This window comes from Notothenia coriiceps, unplaced genomic scaffold (assembly GCF_000735185.1).
Source record: "Notothenia coriiceps isolate Sejong01 unplaced genomic scaffold, NC01 NC01_scaffold00004049, whole genome shotgun sequence".
Lineage (NCBI taxonomy): Eukaryota > Metazoa > Chordata > Actinopteri > Perciformes > Nototheniidae > Notothenia > Notothenia coriiceps.
In genome coordinates this window covers 338826-357318 of record NW_011336750.1, presented here as the reverse complement: position 1 = coordinate 357318, position 18493 = coordinate 338826, and the positions used below count along the sequence as shown (strand labels likewise).

General features: G+C 39.5%; 1 protein-coding gene across 2 annotated transcripts in view; it reads left to right on the top strand.

The window, feature by feature from the left end:
• Positions 1 to 983: 983 nt before the first annotated feature.
• btbd7 (BTB (POZ) domain containing 7) overlaps positions 984 to 18493 on the top strand; it is a 34911-nt gene continuing 17401 nt past the window's right edge. For both annotated transcript variants that reach the window (XM_010767004.1, XM_010767003.1), the window contains exons 1-2: positions 984 to 1273; positions 6755 to 6981. In XM_010767004.1, the coding sequence (XP_010765306.1) occupies positions 6900 to 6981 (82 nt within the window). In that variant the 5' untranslated portion in view covers positions 984 to 1273; positions 6755 to 6899. The remainder of the gene's footprint in view (positions 1274 to 6754; positions 6982 to 18493) is intronic.

The window sequence follows — 18493 nt, the reverse complement described above, 5'->3', positions numbered from 1 at the left end:
TTTGACGGGGCGTTTGAATGCAAATCGGCTCGTGTTTGCAGCAAAACTGCAAAAAAGACCATGGTGGCCATAGGCTTAAAATAATCAAAAAGGAAAGCTGGCCTTGGTTATACACTGGGTGTAATGTGTCGCCCTCAACAGGACGCTCAACGAACTTCAATCAAATGACAATACGATATTATACCATTTCATTTCAACCAGTAATGGGTCGATCGGATGTTTTTTTTAAGTGTAAGTGGCACATTTTCATGGCCAAATTCATGTTGAAGCCACCATAGCTAAAAGTTAACAATATGTTTAATTTATATTAATGATATTTTAAGTAGGCTCTTCCACTGGTTATGTTGCCCCCCTAAAACCCACATCCTCATCTACGGGGAAACGTAAAGGGAAGATTTATATACCGTTTTAACAGAATTGCATTGCTAGGCAACAGCTTGAGTCTTTTCTCTGAGATATATGTGATGTTATTCACATAATAACAACAGCAAATAAACTGGGACACATTAGGAATGTTAATGTGGAATGTAACTGTGAAAAGATTTAAAAGACATCTTGACAATGATACGAAGCTCCCATAATCCTCATTGCCGCAGATACACCACTAGGGGGCACTCGCAATTCTGTTATTGCACAAAGAGCTCAGAGTACTGACGGGCCTCTTGACCAGTCTCCGTACAGCTATTGAGAACCTGTCAAGCTGAAGAAGATACAGGAAAGAAAGGTATTTGGCCTCCAAATATATAGCAAATAAAGGCGCAGGGCAGGCTTGCCTAGACTACAAGACTGGCAAAAAGATAATTGGTCCAATTGCATTAGTTAAAGGGTTTAACTAAACACGCGATAGAAATGGCTCTTATCAGATAAAGTTGTTGTTGTAATGTACACATTCAAAATGGTTACATTCCATGTTTTATTTTGAAAGTCTGACCGGAAACACCGTTTCCTAATCTGGCTATCTTGAAATGGTTAGCGCTGGGATAGGCCATCACAACCACCCAACAAGGCGTTGTGCTACTATGGGGAAATACCGAACCGAACCGAAAATAAAAATGGCTTTGGTGTAGTTTTTAGTCTAGGTAATTGCTGGAAATTTGCAAGAAAGTCGATGCAAGTGGAAATGGTCGCATATTAGGGATCAAATGTGGACGTTGACGTCGAGCCGTGCGTAATGAGCAGAGTTGGAAAAAGAAGGTGTTGAGCTGCATTTTTTCTCTCTCTGCCAGGGACAACTTGGGTCGGAGTACTGTCTGAACTACGAGGTGATACGAAGGTAAAAAAATGCCCACGAAGCTCTCCACTTTCTGGTAAAAAATGTTTCTAAACAGTTGAATTGCATCCTGCTCGAAGTACATTTCTGTTTCCGATGGAGAACGTTAACGGTAAAGTCAAAGCGACACAGAGCAGAGATAGCTAACCCTAGCCTCCTAGGATATGCTACTAATTACAGGGCTGGGGTGAATATGACTCCTCTCGCCAGGCTGTCGCCAAATATTTGGACATTACTTCCCTTTTTTATCAGCTGAGGCAAACAACCCACTTGGTTTTTCCTCGTACAGGCACTTTTAACTAGGGCTTCCGCTGGGCACCGATAGCCCCCCGATAGCCAAAGAGCAACAATAGCTCCGCGTAAACGTATGGCTAACAAAGCCATCGCAAATGATTATTTTCTGTATGCACTGCTTACAGAGGGGAACACTTCCTCCGTTTTGTGAGGCTTGGTAGATGGAAAAGTTCGTGATGAATGTACATTTTAACTCTGCAGATACACCTACATGTTGCTGTTTATTGCCTCGGTGTCAGATAGTTGTTGATAGGTTGTGCTATGGCAACAATGTGGCCTGCCATTAATTGCAATATAGCATACTTGTGGAAAATGTTTTATTGATATCAGAGTCATATAATAATTTCCAGTAGTCAAATATCCAGTTTATAATTGAAGGTCAGGTTGTAGGTATTCTGTTTTGTTCATAGTTTATTATTTGCCTGAGCCAACAACATATTCCAATCCTACTGTTTTTTCTTTAACAAGGTGTATAATATATTTAAGTTCCACCATATATTTAAGTGCTGAAGAGCCATATGCACACTGTGGTAATCCTGTGGTAATCTCACTGAAATTCGTGCTAGACTCAGCATTCTGTACACCCTGCCTCCCTCTGAAAGACAACCTGTGTATCACTCTGTCTTTTCATTTGGAAAAGGTGCATTCACTGCGCTCTGCAGCATAGAGGGTTGTCATTTTACCAGGTTAAGTATTTGTGTCAGTGTTCCAGGGCAATATAATGACATGTAATTATTGCACTTACATGCTCAGAAGTCAACGACAAGCATGAAAGGCTGCAAACTTGCAAGTACTTGCCACAGAGTGACTGAATGAGCTGGACTTTGGCCTGAGTGCTGTTTACCCTGGCCAGTTGGATGGAGAACTCAACAAGGAGCATTGACAACTCACTTAAAATGAGCACTCATTGTTACCCAGGCTGCCATTCATTCTTTTGAGGTTGACTGCCAGGCTGTGTTTATATAGTCATTAGTGTGTGCTAACTTAACATTTCTTTATTAAAAAGATGGCCCTGTTTGTTTGTTTTCCTCAGAATGTCATTCATACGCTCAGTTGTTGACACTTTAGGTGGCCTCGTGTTAACCCAAAGGTCTTAAAGAAAATACGTTGTTAAGGCTGATACATTTTCATGTGTGAAGCCCTCATTTTTATGTTCCTACAATGGCCTGCAGAGCAAAAAAGATACTATCAGCTGACAACATAGTCTGTGAAATGGTAAATATTCATCACTAGGGTTCATATTGTTGGTTGACTGGCTAATCCCGAGGCTTCCCACCATGAGTCATCACTGTGGAGACTTTTGTTTCCTCTGTCTGTCTGTCATTTCAGTGTGTTGCTGTTTTCTAGTCCGTTCTGACTCCTGTAGTTTCCTGTAGCTCTCCTGGTAGAGAGTCTGTAATCAGTTGAATGGCCTGATTAACTGTAAACACTGCAAGTTAAACGGTCTGCTCTGCTGCTGAATTGTCATTTCAGAAAAAATATCATTATTTAATTTAGAGTCATTTATTCTGTTTTATTTTTTTATCCACATGCAGTCCATATTCCCTTACACATGTTGTTGCGAGATGTATACGGACACATCAGTACGGTGGAGGTCACTCTGGCAGAAGGTTCTGGTTCCAGCTCACTCCTGCATTGCCTAAAATGTCCCCTTCTGATTGTATCAAATATCCAAACAGTCTAAATATCTGACGCTCTATTTTCTAACCGTACAGGTCATTTAAAAGCTTTACTGTCAGCAAAACCTTCCTTTTTCTGATATACCTTTAAACATATCATCTGAAATGCTAACAATGGATTAGTTGACATATTGCCTGCATTTCTTCTGTATAGTTGTATGCTGGGCCACAAAATAAATTATCTACGCTTCTCCTAGGATCAGTGTGATGGCTGGGACTTCATGAAATAATAACAAGCCAACAGTGGACTAATAAAAATCCCCTTTTAATGAAATTATATCAAACTGTGTATTTAAGAGCTCTGACACATTTATTGCACTTTACAGCTACTGTGTAATTTTAAAATAGTGCTTTGAGGGGATGTATTTCTACAGTTGCTGCTCTTTCAGGCAGGCCTGAATGTGATATTGGCACAGTGATTGCTCCTCTTTGTAAGATTAGTGGCTGTGTCATTGAGCCTAACAAAGATTACTGTCAAAAGGTGGTGATTACTTCATTTCATTCATAGAATTCACAGTGGGACCACATCACCTAGGTGTCTTTGTGCCATTTGAGCAAATCAGTGGGACAACTACTCTACAATAATCAGAAAGACAAGAAATATAAAATTCTCAATCATCTGCTACACTGCCAAAGTCATTTTCCACATTACTTTTGATTGCTGAAGACTTGTCATGCTGCCCTAGCTTCATTACAGCTGTCACTTTGATTCAACATATTGGCTGTGTGTGTTTCATTAGCAGAGCTCTGGATAAGGGGATGGCCGGTAAAAACCTGCTTTGAAATAATAAGAACATGCTCCTGAATTGTTGGGGTTTCAGACAGGAAATGAGAACCAGATACCTACTGCTTCCCCCTACTCTTGCCATGATGAGGAAATCCACATAAATGATTGATAAAGTGCCCTGACTGTCATTTGAATAATACATCAGACCTGTTCTTGTGCTAAGCAGTTTTGTATAGTAATGTTCTGTGGGAGTCTGGGATTCTGTCTTTTAAACCTGTGCAAGTGGCTAATTTAAATAAAAGAAAATGATCCGAGTGTCTGAGGCAAGTTGAGCCCTTTTGAAAGGTTGCATATGTCTTTGTGTATGTAGAGAGAGATAGGTGGGGGCAGGGAGTGTCTGCTGTCACCTCTCATTAGGGACATATAGTCCAGCTCGGCCGGTGTCTGCCCCCAACCCCACGTCTGTGGAACTGCCCTCCTCGGCCCCCCCCCGCCCGAGCCCAACAGAGCAGCACACTGTTTCAGTCTAAACTACAGGAAAGTGTCGAAATCACAGAGATTATGTCAGAGATGCTTCATGTTGAACAGTGCATGTCTTAAGGAAATGGCTGTCTTAAATTATGCTTTTAGAATTCTGCACTGCAGCTAAAGTTACATTTGGTTCACTCATTTGAATGAGTTAAAGCCGGGAGTCAGTGTATTGTTCGATTGATGTGCTGGTTGCTTTGTTTTATTCCGCCTCTGCTGTGCTCCTTTGAGGAACCCACCCCTCTATCCCCTTTCTAAACAAGGCGGTATACATCTCAAGGGCTTCTTCCTCTCCTCCATATTCAAATTAAACTTCTAATTTTGTCCAAATGAATTCCCTGTGAAGATGGAGCTTATTTAAAGCGGTCTAATGAAATAAAGATCAACCAACATTTTTATTGGAGTGCTCCAGTGTGACTGTTGGTGAGTGTGGAGTAAGAGGCTTTGGTTTTCCATTGAACCCTTGGGAGGCTGGGCTGTGCTGCTCTACCGGGGCAGACACAATGATTTATTGGTATGGCAGGCAGGAAAAACTAGCAGGCTGAGATAAAACAGATTTCCCATCACACTCAAGTTCTCCGTCTGGCATGAAAAACAGATGAAATGTGAACATATATATCACTATTTTTATATGTAGTTATGTAGAGGTCAGAGCTAAGAGAATTACATTTCCAAGTCTCTTGATCATGGGCACATATGAGCATATTTATTCAAAGTTACCCGAGATGTAAGTGGCGTTGAACAATTGAGAAACTGTCCCTCTGGTTTGGAAAACAATCAAAATAGTTTTGATCTCCAATGGGCTTGCTCTTAAAAATAAACCTAGACTCAGTTTGTAATTAATAGCCTGATGGTGCGCTTAGCTAATGAGGTGCCCTGTTTTCTGTTAGACCGGAGCCAGGGCCAGTACATAGAAGAGAGCAGAAAGGTTATTGCAAGCACCTTTCATTTGACTGGTGCTGAGATGTGTAGCTATTTGCTGCAGTTGACCTCTCTCGCTCACATTTTCTGTCTTAAAGTAATGTTTATTTGACCAAACCATATCAATGAGAAAACACTAATAAAATATTTTGTCCTATAGAAGTAGTTACTCAACTGAAGCTGTAGCTAAATGGAATTCAGCCATCATTCATTTGATTAATTTGCATCTGCTTTCCTACAGTAAATTGTAGAAAATGTCATCTTTGAAGAAAGCTTGGAGGAAAATTGTTAATTGGCCAAAAAAAGCAGACGGCAATGTCTTTTTTGTTTGGCTAAATGCAATTAATTAAATCCCTACAAGTCAAAGTATTTCATCCCATTGATGCCAAAAACATATTACATATTCAATAGGCAACATGCGCACACAATGGCCCAATGCAACTATATGTTTTAATGGCAAAGCTACCACTGCTGTATGGCAACATCCCTGACATATTTGTATCATCTTATAATATATATTGTCATATTGACCTTCTCTTTCTCACATAATGCGCTACATTTCTTTTCACATTGAAAAGAGTTTCACTGAGTTTTCAGTCTGACAGTACTGACGTGATCAGACTACAGATCCATAGCTTGAAAGTTAGCTTAGAGATATTTCAATAGTAATTAAATGAGAATGTAAAACTAAGCTGCCTGGCTCAAATTGATATGGCCCTGGTCAATGAGTTTTCCTAAATGTTCTGTATAATTATATTCTGAATGCACATAGACCTGGAAAAACCTCCACATTTCTAATTGCAATGTTAAATAAGAGTGTGATAGGGAGTATATGCAGAGTGTGTTGTACCTTCCTTTTGAAGATTCACTGTACATCTGCATTAGATTTGTTGTTGACTGCCACTGCCTCCTGAGTTTCCTGAGGGCTGAGCAGAGGAAGTCTCTGTTAACACAAGTCACCATTGAAGATTAAAGATACAACAAAGCCTGAACACAAAGTCCTCAAGACTGTCACTCTAAAAAAGCCTCCTCATCATATTTATTTTGCATTTCAGGCCTTTCAATATTGCCATGGCAGAATTGATTCATGATGGCGCTTTAATCAATGTGGCTGAAACAGTGTGATAGATTGTAATAGATGTCCTTTTGTTTAGCTCTCTTAACATTGACGCCCCTGGCTATTCATTATCTTTTGACAGAGTCCAAACAGTCCAAACGCATCATGTTGCAATCCCTGGGAGATGTTAGTCAGCAACATTTTAAAAGGCCTTCTCTCTTTGACTTCATCATCTCTCTTACTGTTCTCTCTGTGCTCTTTCATGTTTCTTCCTCCAGGTATGGCAGGCTGGGCCCGGGGCTCTGAGGCCACTTCAGAGGATCCGTGCCTGACCCACGACTGAGGATTGAGAGGAATACGTTGTCTGAGCAGAATGACTCAGCAAGAGGGGGGACCCCAAATAGCAAGTGAAGAGAAGTGAGGATGGGTGCCAATGGTTCCAGCTATCCACACTCATGCTCCCCACGCATAGGGGGAAATGCACAGGCACAGCAGACTTTTATAGGTTGGTATTTTATTTATCTTATTTAATTAAGAGCGTTATGATGGGTTGCACCGTTAACAAAGCCCACTCTGATAGATGATTCTGTGTTTTCAGCCAACAAATGATAAAATATCTCTATTAAGGTGCCGTTTACACGAGGACAAAACGGGTTGTATCTGCTACTTTTCTCTCACGTATAGCCCGTTCGTTCACACGAGGCCGACACGTAAACGCGGAAACGATAACGGGTCCCAAGGTGGATAGATCTGCAAACAGAACGCTCTGAGGGGGCAAACGGCTCCGTGTGTACGCCCTATAAGATTTGATTTGATTTAGATTTTCTGATAACGATGAAATAGCCCCTGCTCAGAGATCAGCCGCTGGGCTGCCAGAAGAGGAAAAGAGAGGCTCTGTTTATTATTCTTATATTATTATTATTAGGGCTGTAAGTCGATTAAAATATTTAATTGCGATTAATCGCATGATTGTCCATAGTTAATCGCGATTAATCGCACATTTTTTATCTGTTATAAATGTACCTTAGGAGTATTTTTCAAGTTTTGAATACTCTTATCAAAATATGAGTGGAAAAATATGCTTTATGCAAATGTTTGTTTGTTATCATTTTGAACAATGACAAATATTCTCATTAATATTAAACACAACAACCTCTGAACATTACGAATATTCTCAATTCAACCTGGAAAGTCTCCGGTGGTCTTTCTTAAATCCTCCTCTACTTTCGCTTTTTGGACTTCATACAAGTTGTGTATTTTCGACACAGTGGTGGCTCTGGAAGGCAATTCATAAGTGCAGTCGTTGGATGTGATCCGAATTATATCACGCAGTCCCTCGTCCTCCACAATGTTAATTGGCCTGCAAGATGTAGCCACCCATTTAGCGATCTTTGTTGAAAGTTTGTTGCTCGTGGACGTGTCCAGGCGTATCCCCCGCACACTTTCAAGTGTGGTCTGCTGCAAGCGGGCGGCAGGAGCGGGGCTTTCGGCATCAGCAGTGTGCTTGGATTGTATATATCAGGGGTGGGGAACCTCCGGCTCCCGGGACGTATACGGCCCGCGAGACCATTTGCTACGGCCCTCGAGGTAATTTATAAACACACGCAAAAAAGAAAAAAATGAAAGAAATCTAGACCGCAAACAAATTAAACAGGCGAGTGCCTGTTTTTCCTGGCCAAGGTCAGGGTCCTTGAACACAACACGAGCCTAACGTGTCATCACGTGGTATATGTCTCGTCTGACAGAGGAGCATGGCAGGGGAGCACCAGAACGTCACTTCCAAAAATTGCAGTACCCATAAGGAGCCGTACACATGCCGCAGTTTCTGCGTGGCTGTGTCTTTAGTTGTAAACCCAGTGGCGATCTGTTCATCTGTCACACTGATCATACAGTCAATAACTTTGTTGTTATTAGCATCTGGTTAGCTAGCTATGCTAACGAATATAAGATGCTTTTTCTCCAACCAGTGAGGTAAAGGCACATCTTTATATGATCATTATAGTTTGCTACATCTGCTTCCAGTTCCGTTTCATATGGATGTTGAGAGATGTATCCATAGATCTCCTAATGTTGCTCTCAAAGTGCACCAGATTGATGCTTTTAACTTCAACATTTAAAAAAAAATCTTCCCGGGGAGGTGAGGACCCCCCTAGAGGAGGTTAGGTCCCCCCCCCCCACTATTAAATCACGTCAACATGGATAGGAAACGAAATACATTTGCACATATCTTGTGTCCAATATACTNCTCTTAAAGAAGAAGTTAAAGGTCTGTGAGAGCCAGAAATCTTGTTTGTTTGTAGGTGACCAAATACTTATTTTACCGAGGAATTTACCAATTCATTCATTAAAAATCCTACAATGTGATTTCCTGGATTATTTCCCCCCATTCTGTCTCTCATAGTTGAAGTGTACCTAGGATGAAAATTACAGGCCTCTCTCATCTTTTTAAGTGGGAGAACTTGCACAATTGGTGGCTGACTAAATACTTTTTTGCCCAACTGTATATGAGTTTACATACTTTGTCATAAGTCTGACAAAGGGATACATTGTTAACACTGTCTCCTTCTTTTATTGTGTCACAGTGATAATTAAGGCCATCATTAGTACATATGGCAGTTCATTTTACAGTCAGTTAAGGTCCATGCTGAGCCTGTCTGATCAGCAATAGAGTGGTGCAGGCATGACGTATTTTTGTAGGCCGACCCGGAAATAAACTGCACATGGGTTCCGTCGACAAAAAAGCAATGGGATTTCTCCATAGGATAGCTATTTTCCAAAATCCTATGGAAAAATCCCATTGACTCTTGAGACGAGGGAACCGGAAGTGGCAAAATGCTAACTCACTTCCGGGTTTTAGGACTTGTCACTGCACCACTCTATTCTAGACTGTGCGAGCAACAAACAGACAAGAATGTATACGCTGAATCATCTCTTTATTACAGAGTTTAAAATTGATACTTTATCGTTATTGCCCCTACTTGCATTATAGTCTAGTTGCCAGCATAGTGAAAACCGGAAATGTAGTACCCTAGGTTTTATGATAGAAATGTAAAGTACGGGTCCCCAGCACATAGAAACAGCCGGATGCTAACTTGCATATGTTGGGAACACAGTAAGCATAAGTTTCTTTAATTTAGATATATGGCATTATAGCCTATGTAAACAATAGTTATAAAATGGCAGTATTAACCAGAAAGTGGCCATATTTGTACTCCCAGTTTCTATGTGCTGGGGACCCCTACTAAACATTTCTAACGTAACACTTTGGGGTACCTAACATTTCCGGGTTCACAACAGGACTAGCTGGCGAATAAAACATCGTAGAAAGAAGAAAAATAAAAGATCTTGGTACTGGTATTTAAGGATTGCATTCAAAGAGGACCTATTCTGCTTTTGTGGGTTCCCCTTCCCATAGTGTGTTCTGTAGGTTTGTATGGTATGTAATGGTCTGCAAAGGCTAAAATCCCTGTGTTCCCAGAGGGAGTTTCTCTCCCACACACCCCCTCCCCCCCTCCTGGCTGAAACACCTCCATTGGACTTTACTTCCGTAACATAATGACACCAATATGTAACATTCGCGCTTCTATTGGCTAACGCTCTAACACATAATGCGTGATAAGGGGGGTCTCTAAGTTGTTATCCAATCACAACAGAGCCCTCCAGCTAACCAATCAGAGCAGACAGGGCATGAAAAGAGTTGGCAGAATGAGAAAAATAAAGATATTTTTTAACATTAAAGCATGGAAACAGTAGAGGCACAATATACAAATATGAACCCAAAACCTGCAGAATATGTCCCCTTTAAATGTCTAATTTAATATGTTAGTAATCTGTATATCAGTGTCACCCTCCTTGTAATAAGAGAGGATACTCATAGTGCCTCTCATATTTTTTTTATTATTATCTACTTATGTGATATTACTTTTTTTTTATTTGACATCCCGTGTGGCCTTATTTCTTCTTTTTTTCCTCAATTCTTTCCTCTGGAGATAAAGTAAAAAGTGGCTCATGACCCACATCCACTTTATTTCAGTGAATTTAATCAAAATAGTCAATGTAGGTATTTACAGACCACCTTGATTGATTTGGGATATTTCCAAATACAATTATTATAATGATAACTACAATGGGACCTATACTCTACTCCCCCAATATTATTTTCTCCTCTTTTTTTTGTTCTTCCATTCCATTTGTTCCATAATTTGAAAAATAAAATTTGGATGAGCGGCAGACAAGTTATTTTTTCTATCCCGCTGTATTATAACAAATTGTGTTAATGGTTTATGGTATTGTATGGCTTGTGTTGGCCATACTTACAATTAAAACAATATTATGACGATTTGCCTAAAATGTGCCCTTTTTTATTCATCTATCCATCTGAAATGGATGTCTGCTGCAGATAACAGCTGCAATAGAACTCTTATTTTGAAAAGATTCTGATCTTTGTTTTTTAAATGGCATATATAGATGGAAACATGGACAAAATGTTCCCAAACCTGTCAGGATGTACTGAACATGAACACCTTTACATCTTGTAATGTCCATTTGATATCATAGACTTTTGGATCATAATTTGGATAATCACTAATTTCCAAAATAGTTTTAACCTTTTTTTAATTTTCCTTTCATGAGTGTTTCAGAATTCTAGATTTTTAATACAAAATAGTTAATTTGTCCTTTTTTTTTATGGTCATAATGACTTGACTACCCACAATGCTATGTGGTAACACCATGTTTCTTGTAATGCTTTTTTGCCTCAACATTTAACTCATGTTTGATAACAAAGCTTTGTATTACATTGCCGATGGGGACTGATTATAAGATTCCAATCTAAGAGTTCTGTAAATGATATTTCTTAAACCACACACTGCTGAATATCACTGCTGCCGTCTGACCGTCTCGAGCTCCGCGGGTCAGATTCTATCGTCATGCACAAAATGCTGTATTTCCATAAAGTGTTAAAAAATCATCTTATTCCCTTCTTTTCATTTAAAATCGGACGTTGAGAGTGTGTGTATGAAATATCAGTGTCTTGCAATATTTTTTTAATTTAATATTAGTAGAGACAATTTATGAAACCGACAAACAAACAAACATGTAGAAGTGGGAGGGCAGAAAGCATTGCTTATAAAGGAAATAGCCCTCCTGTTAATCATCCAGTTTCAGGATGAAAAAATTATAAATAAATCAGTATATAATACCCACACAAATAAACAAAATGATATATCTACATACTAGACATTTTTTTAAATTGGTGGTGGTCAGGAGGCAGGAGAGAACTCATGTTCTTGGCACTGACTAGGACGACTTAATGGTTTCTCCTCCTCATCTCGCTGGACATCTGCACCCAGCTGCAGGGCGGACAGAAGGTGGCAAACAGACAGTCCCTACACATGGTGTCCTGCAGGAAATACAGTCAGGTGAAAAATAGGATTTACTGCATCATTGATTCTGATAATTGTTCATTTGGTTTACCTTTCTAAAGTAATTTTTTGAAAAGTAGGGATATGAAAACCCTGAAATAGCAACACTTTTCTTCCTGGACTGAGTTTTTTTTTTTTCTTTTACCAAAGGTTCACAAAACCTTCAAAAAGTTGCTTTCTAAACCCAAGCCATGATTTCCTCCCAACTCTAACAAAGAGTTTATTGTGTGGACCTTTATTGTGTCAGTAGGAATACAAAAAAACACACACATTTTCCTAACCCTTAATGAAATTGTTGTTTGTTGAACTGTTGAAAATCTTAAAAATCTTTATCGAATCAGACACTCCTGATTGTTAACACTTTCTGGACATTTGCTTTACAAGTTCAAATCATGCAATTTGACATGTCTAAGTCTCAATGTAAAGCAGGGATAGCACCAGTAAGCACAACAACCTTTACCAGAAATAAACAAATACCAGATAAGCAACCGATAAACATACCTATTGTAAAAATGACCAATACCTGTAAGATCCCAGAGACAAAAAAAACACACAAATATGCACATAATCATTTAAAGGTCCCATCATATGCTTTTCTGGTTATTGTCCCCTTGTGTGTTATGTAGCTTTTTCTGCATTTAAACGGTCTGCAAAGTCACAAACCCTCAAAGTACACCCTATAGCAAGTACAACTCTAACACAGAAAATACGTGTCCATGCTGCCCCAGAACGCCTCGTTGGAGATTTCTCTTTTTCTCTTTTTTCCTTTTGGGTCCTATTGACATAACAAAGTCCAAATGGACCAATCCGCGGAGCTCCAACAAGGCGCGTAGGACAGAGAGTGAATACACATACTATACAGAGATGCTGTATGAGAAACCAATGTGATTTTGGAACAATGTAAATCTATTCTAGTAGACCTCAACAATGGAATTGTGATCAGTAGAAATGGCCATGACATGGGACCTTTAAGATACTAATAAATAGAGTGGCCCATGGTGGTGGTGGGGTTATGGTATGGGCAGGCGTATGTTATGGACGATGAACACAGGCCACTCGATTCACAACTTTACCCTAACCCTAACCCTAACCCTCACACCAGATACTGACTGGTTTTCGGACCCCCCCAGACCCCCCCAATAAAGCAAAAATGCACGTTTCAGAGTGGCCTTTTATTGTGGCCAGCCTAAGGCACACCTGTGCAATAATCATGCTGCCTAATCAGCATCTTGATTTTTTCAGATTTGTGAACAATATTTGAGAGAAATGGTTATTTTGTGTATGTAGAAAATGTTTTAGATCTTTGAGTTCATCTCATGAAAAATGGGAGCAAAAACAAAAGTGTTGCGTTTATATTTTTGTTCAGTGTAATAACATGACTTTGATCTGCACTTTATGAAATTATACATTATTAAATACACCTGTGATTTTGCAGCTACAACATGTACAAATATATGTAGTTAGAGAGGTCCATATTGTTTTAAAACCAATGTGCAAAAGTCAGACATTACTATTTATACAAAAATGAAGGGCACTTAATCTAGAATGAAATTGCATACAATAGAAAAATAAGATCTAGATTGCTGAGGATAGGGACATTATACAATTTCCATGTTTTAGACCCCTCAAGTTTACACCACCATAAAATAATACTAGTTAAGATGATTTGTACCAACAACAAAAAAACTACATCTGTGAGGCTCTGACAAGGTCAGGCTGTCTTGACAGAATAGGCCGGCTTAAACTTAAAAACCTGTTTTTTTTTTTTTACTGGTTATGATAGTAGTTGTTTTCCAGGATTGGGTGAATTTGTGTAATACTGCCTCATTTTCTATACATTTAAAACATATATTCTATTTTAGGTTTGCAATCAAATTCAAATAAGTGCAAAACAGTGAGAAATGAGGCTCAAATTAATTATTTGTATTTATTTTCCTTTATACAAACATAACTTTAAAAAAAGCATGAAAACATGAAAAACAATCAGCAACCATGGCAGCAACCAGTTTACACCTCTCTGTAGCTGTGGAACTACAAGAGTTTTTGGAAGTAACCACAAGTCTATCAACACATCAGTCTGAAGTAAATCAATTACCTCTGTAAAAAAAGTGCTTTTCATAAGACAGAGAGGTTCCCACAAAGTCAAGGAACGCATCTATTTTCACCGCTCAACATAACTCTCATAATCCATTAACGTAGTTTACAAAAGAAGCGTGTTTGTCTCTGAGTGGAACAATTGTACCAGTGTAAAACTACAAAAGTTCAGAAAAAAACGTGTGCTTCTTTGTAATATATTAAAACGTACCAGATTTTAAAAAGCTGGTGGATTGTCAGAGCACTCTCAAGGCACCAGTCCAGTGTTTTAACTTCGTACTCCTCAATCAGTTCTTGTGTCTTTAGTTGGGACCCATAACAAGATACCAAGCACAGCTAAGATGAGGTCCTCTGTTTCACCAGCCAGCATACACAGGTTCTGCATCACAGGGGACGCCATAGTATCGACCCTGAGGTCGCTCTTTGCCTAATAGTGGAGCTCGTGATACAGTCAACTCTCCATCAATGTCCCTCCGTTGACGTAGGACCATTAAAATGATGAAGAGTACAGCCACTGAAAAAGAACACCAGAGGATGTTACAGGAAATGTCCATTTACAGTACTATTGATTACACATAAGCCAATATTATACTGTGAGCATTATTCCTATTTTAATTCATTTTGTCCATTGGGAATGAAGTGGTCTCAGTTTGACAGGGAAAAAAACAAGTTTTCATTGTGCAAAAAGAAAAGTGTTCTGTTTTTGTGAGAGATATTAGTGTCATATATCATAGCATACCTTAGGCCTGCAAAAAATGCTTAGTTTATATATGAAATATGCAGTACAAAGCTTATATTTTAATTAAAATACATAACGTAATAAACAAAACAAAAGATAATAATAATTCAGAGTAATTCAAGTTCCTTTCACTGCAATTTTTTTTTTCATCTTTGCTAATTTCCTAATATGAGTGAGAAAAACATGAACTGTGCCGTTTAAGCTAAAGAAGTTTATAGTTTATATATATATATATATATATATATATATATATGTTATGTACATGACATAAACACCTGATATACGTGATAAAGGTTAACTTAGGTATTTAAGTTAAGGAAAGGATAACATTTACTTTTGGTTTCACCGGAGCTCAAGGGTTAAAGTCCAGTGTTTGTTAGACCCCCCCTCCCCCCCACAGCCCACACCCTCCTACACACTCTGTTGCTCTTTATATTACATCACCTGGCTCCTTGCTTCACTCCCATCATAATAACCAAGGCAGTACTGCACATGGAGGTGAAGCCTCTGACCCAGCTGCAGGGTTCTGAAGGGAGAACTTGTCTCTCATGGAGCTCAAAGATCTCACCTGCGAAGGCCGGCCTCATGGTGAAGTCATGTTCATCTATACGCAGGAGATGGCTGGTCTTCAGCTTTTTGGATTTGGTTCCATCAGCAACTTTCTTGGACAGAGGACTGCCAGCAGGCAGGAGGACAGAGAGGGGAGTGTCATTAGAGTTACTCATTTCAAGAGGACATTGTTGGGGACTGTTTTTAGGGGCCAATGAATGCACATTTGGTGCTCTATTAAGTATTTCTGTGTTCATGGTAATAAACAAATATGAAACCCAGTGCATCAGTGAAGAGCACTGATGTGGGTTTAATAATTTGACACAGAAGGCGAGGAGATATCAGGCTTTCTATTACAGACATTCATTTTTACTTTTGGTCTGCACAGGGGATTTGTTTAAAAAAGAAACACACAGAACATCAGCAGACTACTTTATAGCAGGGTTAAGGGGCAGTGTATTTGGTAAGACAACAGAACAATGTAACCTTAGAAAAAGAAGAAACCAAGATATTTAATATCAAACATCTGTCATTTGCTCAGAGATTTTATTTTTAGGAAATGCTGCCTTTCACTCAGCATATTCAGGCAGCAGCCCATACACCAACACTGAAACACATGACAGTTTAAAAAAAAGCAGAAATAAAATCTGAGCTGAAAATGCATAATGTATCTACAGTTTAACACACACAGTTAAGCTCACACACACTATATTATGAACATATGTTCACCTACTGAATTAAAAACAGAACGAATGAAGCAAAGAAAGTAAAACCATAAAGCAGATTCAGGCAGTAGGCGTATTCACACTTAACGTATTATCCTACAGAACAGTACAGCGCACAGAGAAGAGAGAACATCTGATCCTTTACAACAAACACTATATGATCTTTTAAGTTTTTAGTAACATTGTACTACTGATAGTAATCCACCATTTTAGAAATGTGACTGTAATCTGATTACGTTATTAATTGTAAGGGAATACAGTTACCTTTTACTTTTTGTATCATGATTATGTAATCCATTACTCCCCAAGCCTGCTTTATACTAACAAGAGAGCAGCGAGGGAAGGGGGAGGGCAAACTAAGTCATCTATCCATTACTCCCCAAGCCTGCTTTATACTAACAAGAGAGCAGCGAGGGAAGGGGGAGGGCAAACTAAGTTATCTATCCATTACTCCCCAAGCCTGCTTTATACTAACAAGAGAGCAGCGAGGGAAGGGGGAGGGCAAACTAAGTCATCTAATTTAAAGATATTATTTGCAATAGAACTGTAATTAAAATAAAATGTTACTGCTATTGCTTTGTACTCCCTAAAAGATGAATATTGATAAGGTTGTAGTGTTCTGTATATTAACATTTACATGGTGATCCTGAAGGGGTCAGAATATGTGCTGAACTGTATGAAGTTGTGCTGAATCAATGGGTTGTTAAATCAATTACCAGAAAGATCGTCAGATAAATATTTGAGACTTCCTTTAGTCATTTTTAATAATTTCCTAAGCAAAACGGCCCAAAAATAATCTGGCTCTAGCTTCTCAACACTGATTTAGCTCTTATTTGGAGTATTTTATGACAGTAAATGAAATGTATTAGGGTTTTGGACTGTTGGCTGAAAAATAAATCCAATTTGAAGAGGTCCATTTGGGTTCTTGGAAAGTCAAAGACCAAAGAGTAGAGAGACCGATATTTGGAGAAAATAATAGATGAACCAGGACCCATTTAAAAAATGGAATAAGCAATGCAGGTGGTAAAATAGCCAAATACTTTAAAATCCAAGTTTTGCTTATGAATTCATGCTACATCAGAATAAATCTGACTGCTGCTGAGGGATGTTTGATCCTATTTGAAATGACAGAAGTGTACACAGTCGGGGAAAATCGCAGCCACACAACGGGCTCAAAGAGAATATCCCTCCACTCCTCAGTCTCTGTGTTCGGAGTCCCTGAAGGCAGGCCTAATAAAGAACTGGATCCGAGGGAAGGGTGGTATTTGCTGTCGTGATTGTGAACCGGCTCAGTGGAGGGCTGATTTTACGCACCGTTTGATTTATTCCCATTTATATGTTTTCGTTTTGAAAAGCATAGATAAAGCTGTTTCCAACAACCTCACTGAGGGGGGATTTCGGCTGAAAAAGGAACAGGAACCGCTCCTGGCCATGCTCACAAATGTTGACATTCTGGATGGAAACTAAGTGAACGGAAAATCCACAAAGCTGCTGCATCATCTGAATCTGAACTGTCCCCTTCTCTGTGCTGTCAAGCTGTGCTGATTGGTCCATGGCACCGAGTCGTGCGTAAATGTGACATCTCGGGTGGAATCAGAAGTGATTCACCTCGCTTTGCCCTATGCTGTTCCTGAAGGGCACATTTAAGTTAAAGAGTAAAATAAAGAATGTTTCAGTACTCACGTGCCGGGCTTGTGACTCTCCGCCGGCGCGGACCAGCGCTTTCTCCGACTCCGGTGTTTCCTGCACTCCCCGAGCAGGATCAGACACAAAACTATGAAGAGAATCCTAGCGTAGCACGGCATGGTGAGTTCAAAAGTCCCGCAGCAAGTCGGTGAGTGACGCCTTCGGTTTACGTGCAGGAAGCTCTGTGCACGGTACCATCTTCCTGTCAGGGGCAGGAGGAGAGAGTGAGGGTCGGAGGACGGAGGAACAGTGCGCGGGCTGCTGTGGGGGAGACGGGATGGGGAAGTCTAATGCGCGCTCTGATTGGTCTTCAGCCTCCAGAAGAGCTGTTTCTGGCTCAGGCGCGCGCAGCATCAGCACCAAATGCAGCGCGCATCTAAAAAGAAAGAAAACAAAAAAACAACAACATGCCCCCCCAGACTTTAGTTCCACCTGGAGTAAATTCTCAAGCTACCCTGAATACAAAGTCATTCAAACTAGCTGCACCTTTACCAGCTTTGAGAACACTTTAATGATCAATAATTATAAAACATATCATATATATTATTCTCAAATGGACCAATCTGCATAATGAGAACTTTTACTTTTGCTAGGTATATTTAGATGCTAATACTTTTGTACTTTACATGAGTAACATTTTGAATGCAGGTAATAGAGTATTACTAAACTGTGGACTGTGCTGTAACTTGAGCCTAAGATAACAGGGATGTGTTTTTTTGTTGTGTGTGTGTGTGTGTGTGTGTGTGTGTGTGTGTGTGTGTGTGTGTGTGTGTGTGTGTGTGTGTGTGTGTCTGTGTGTGT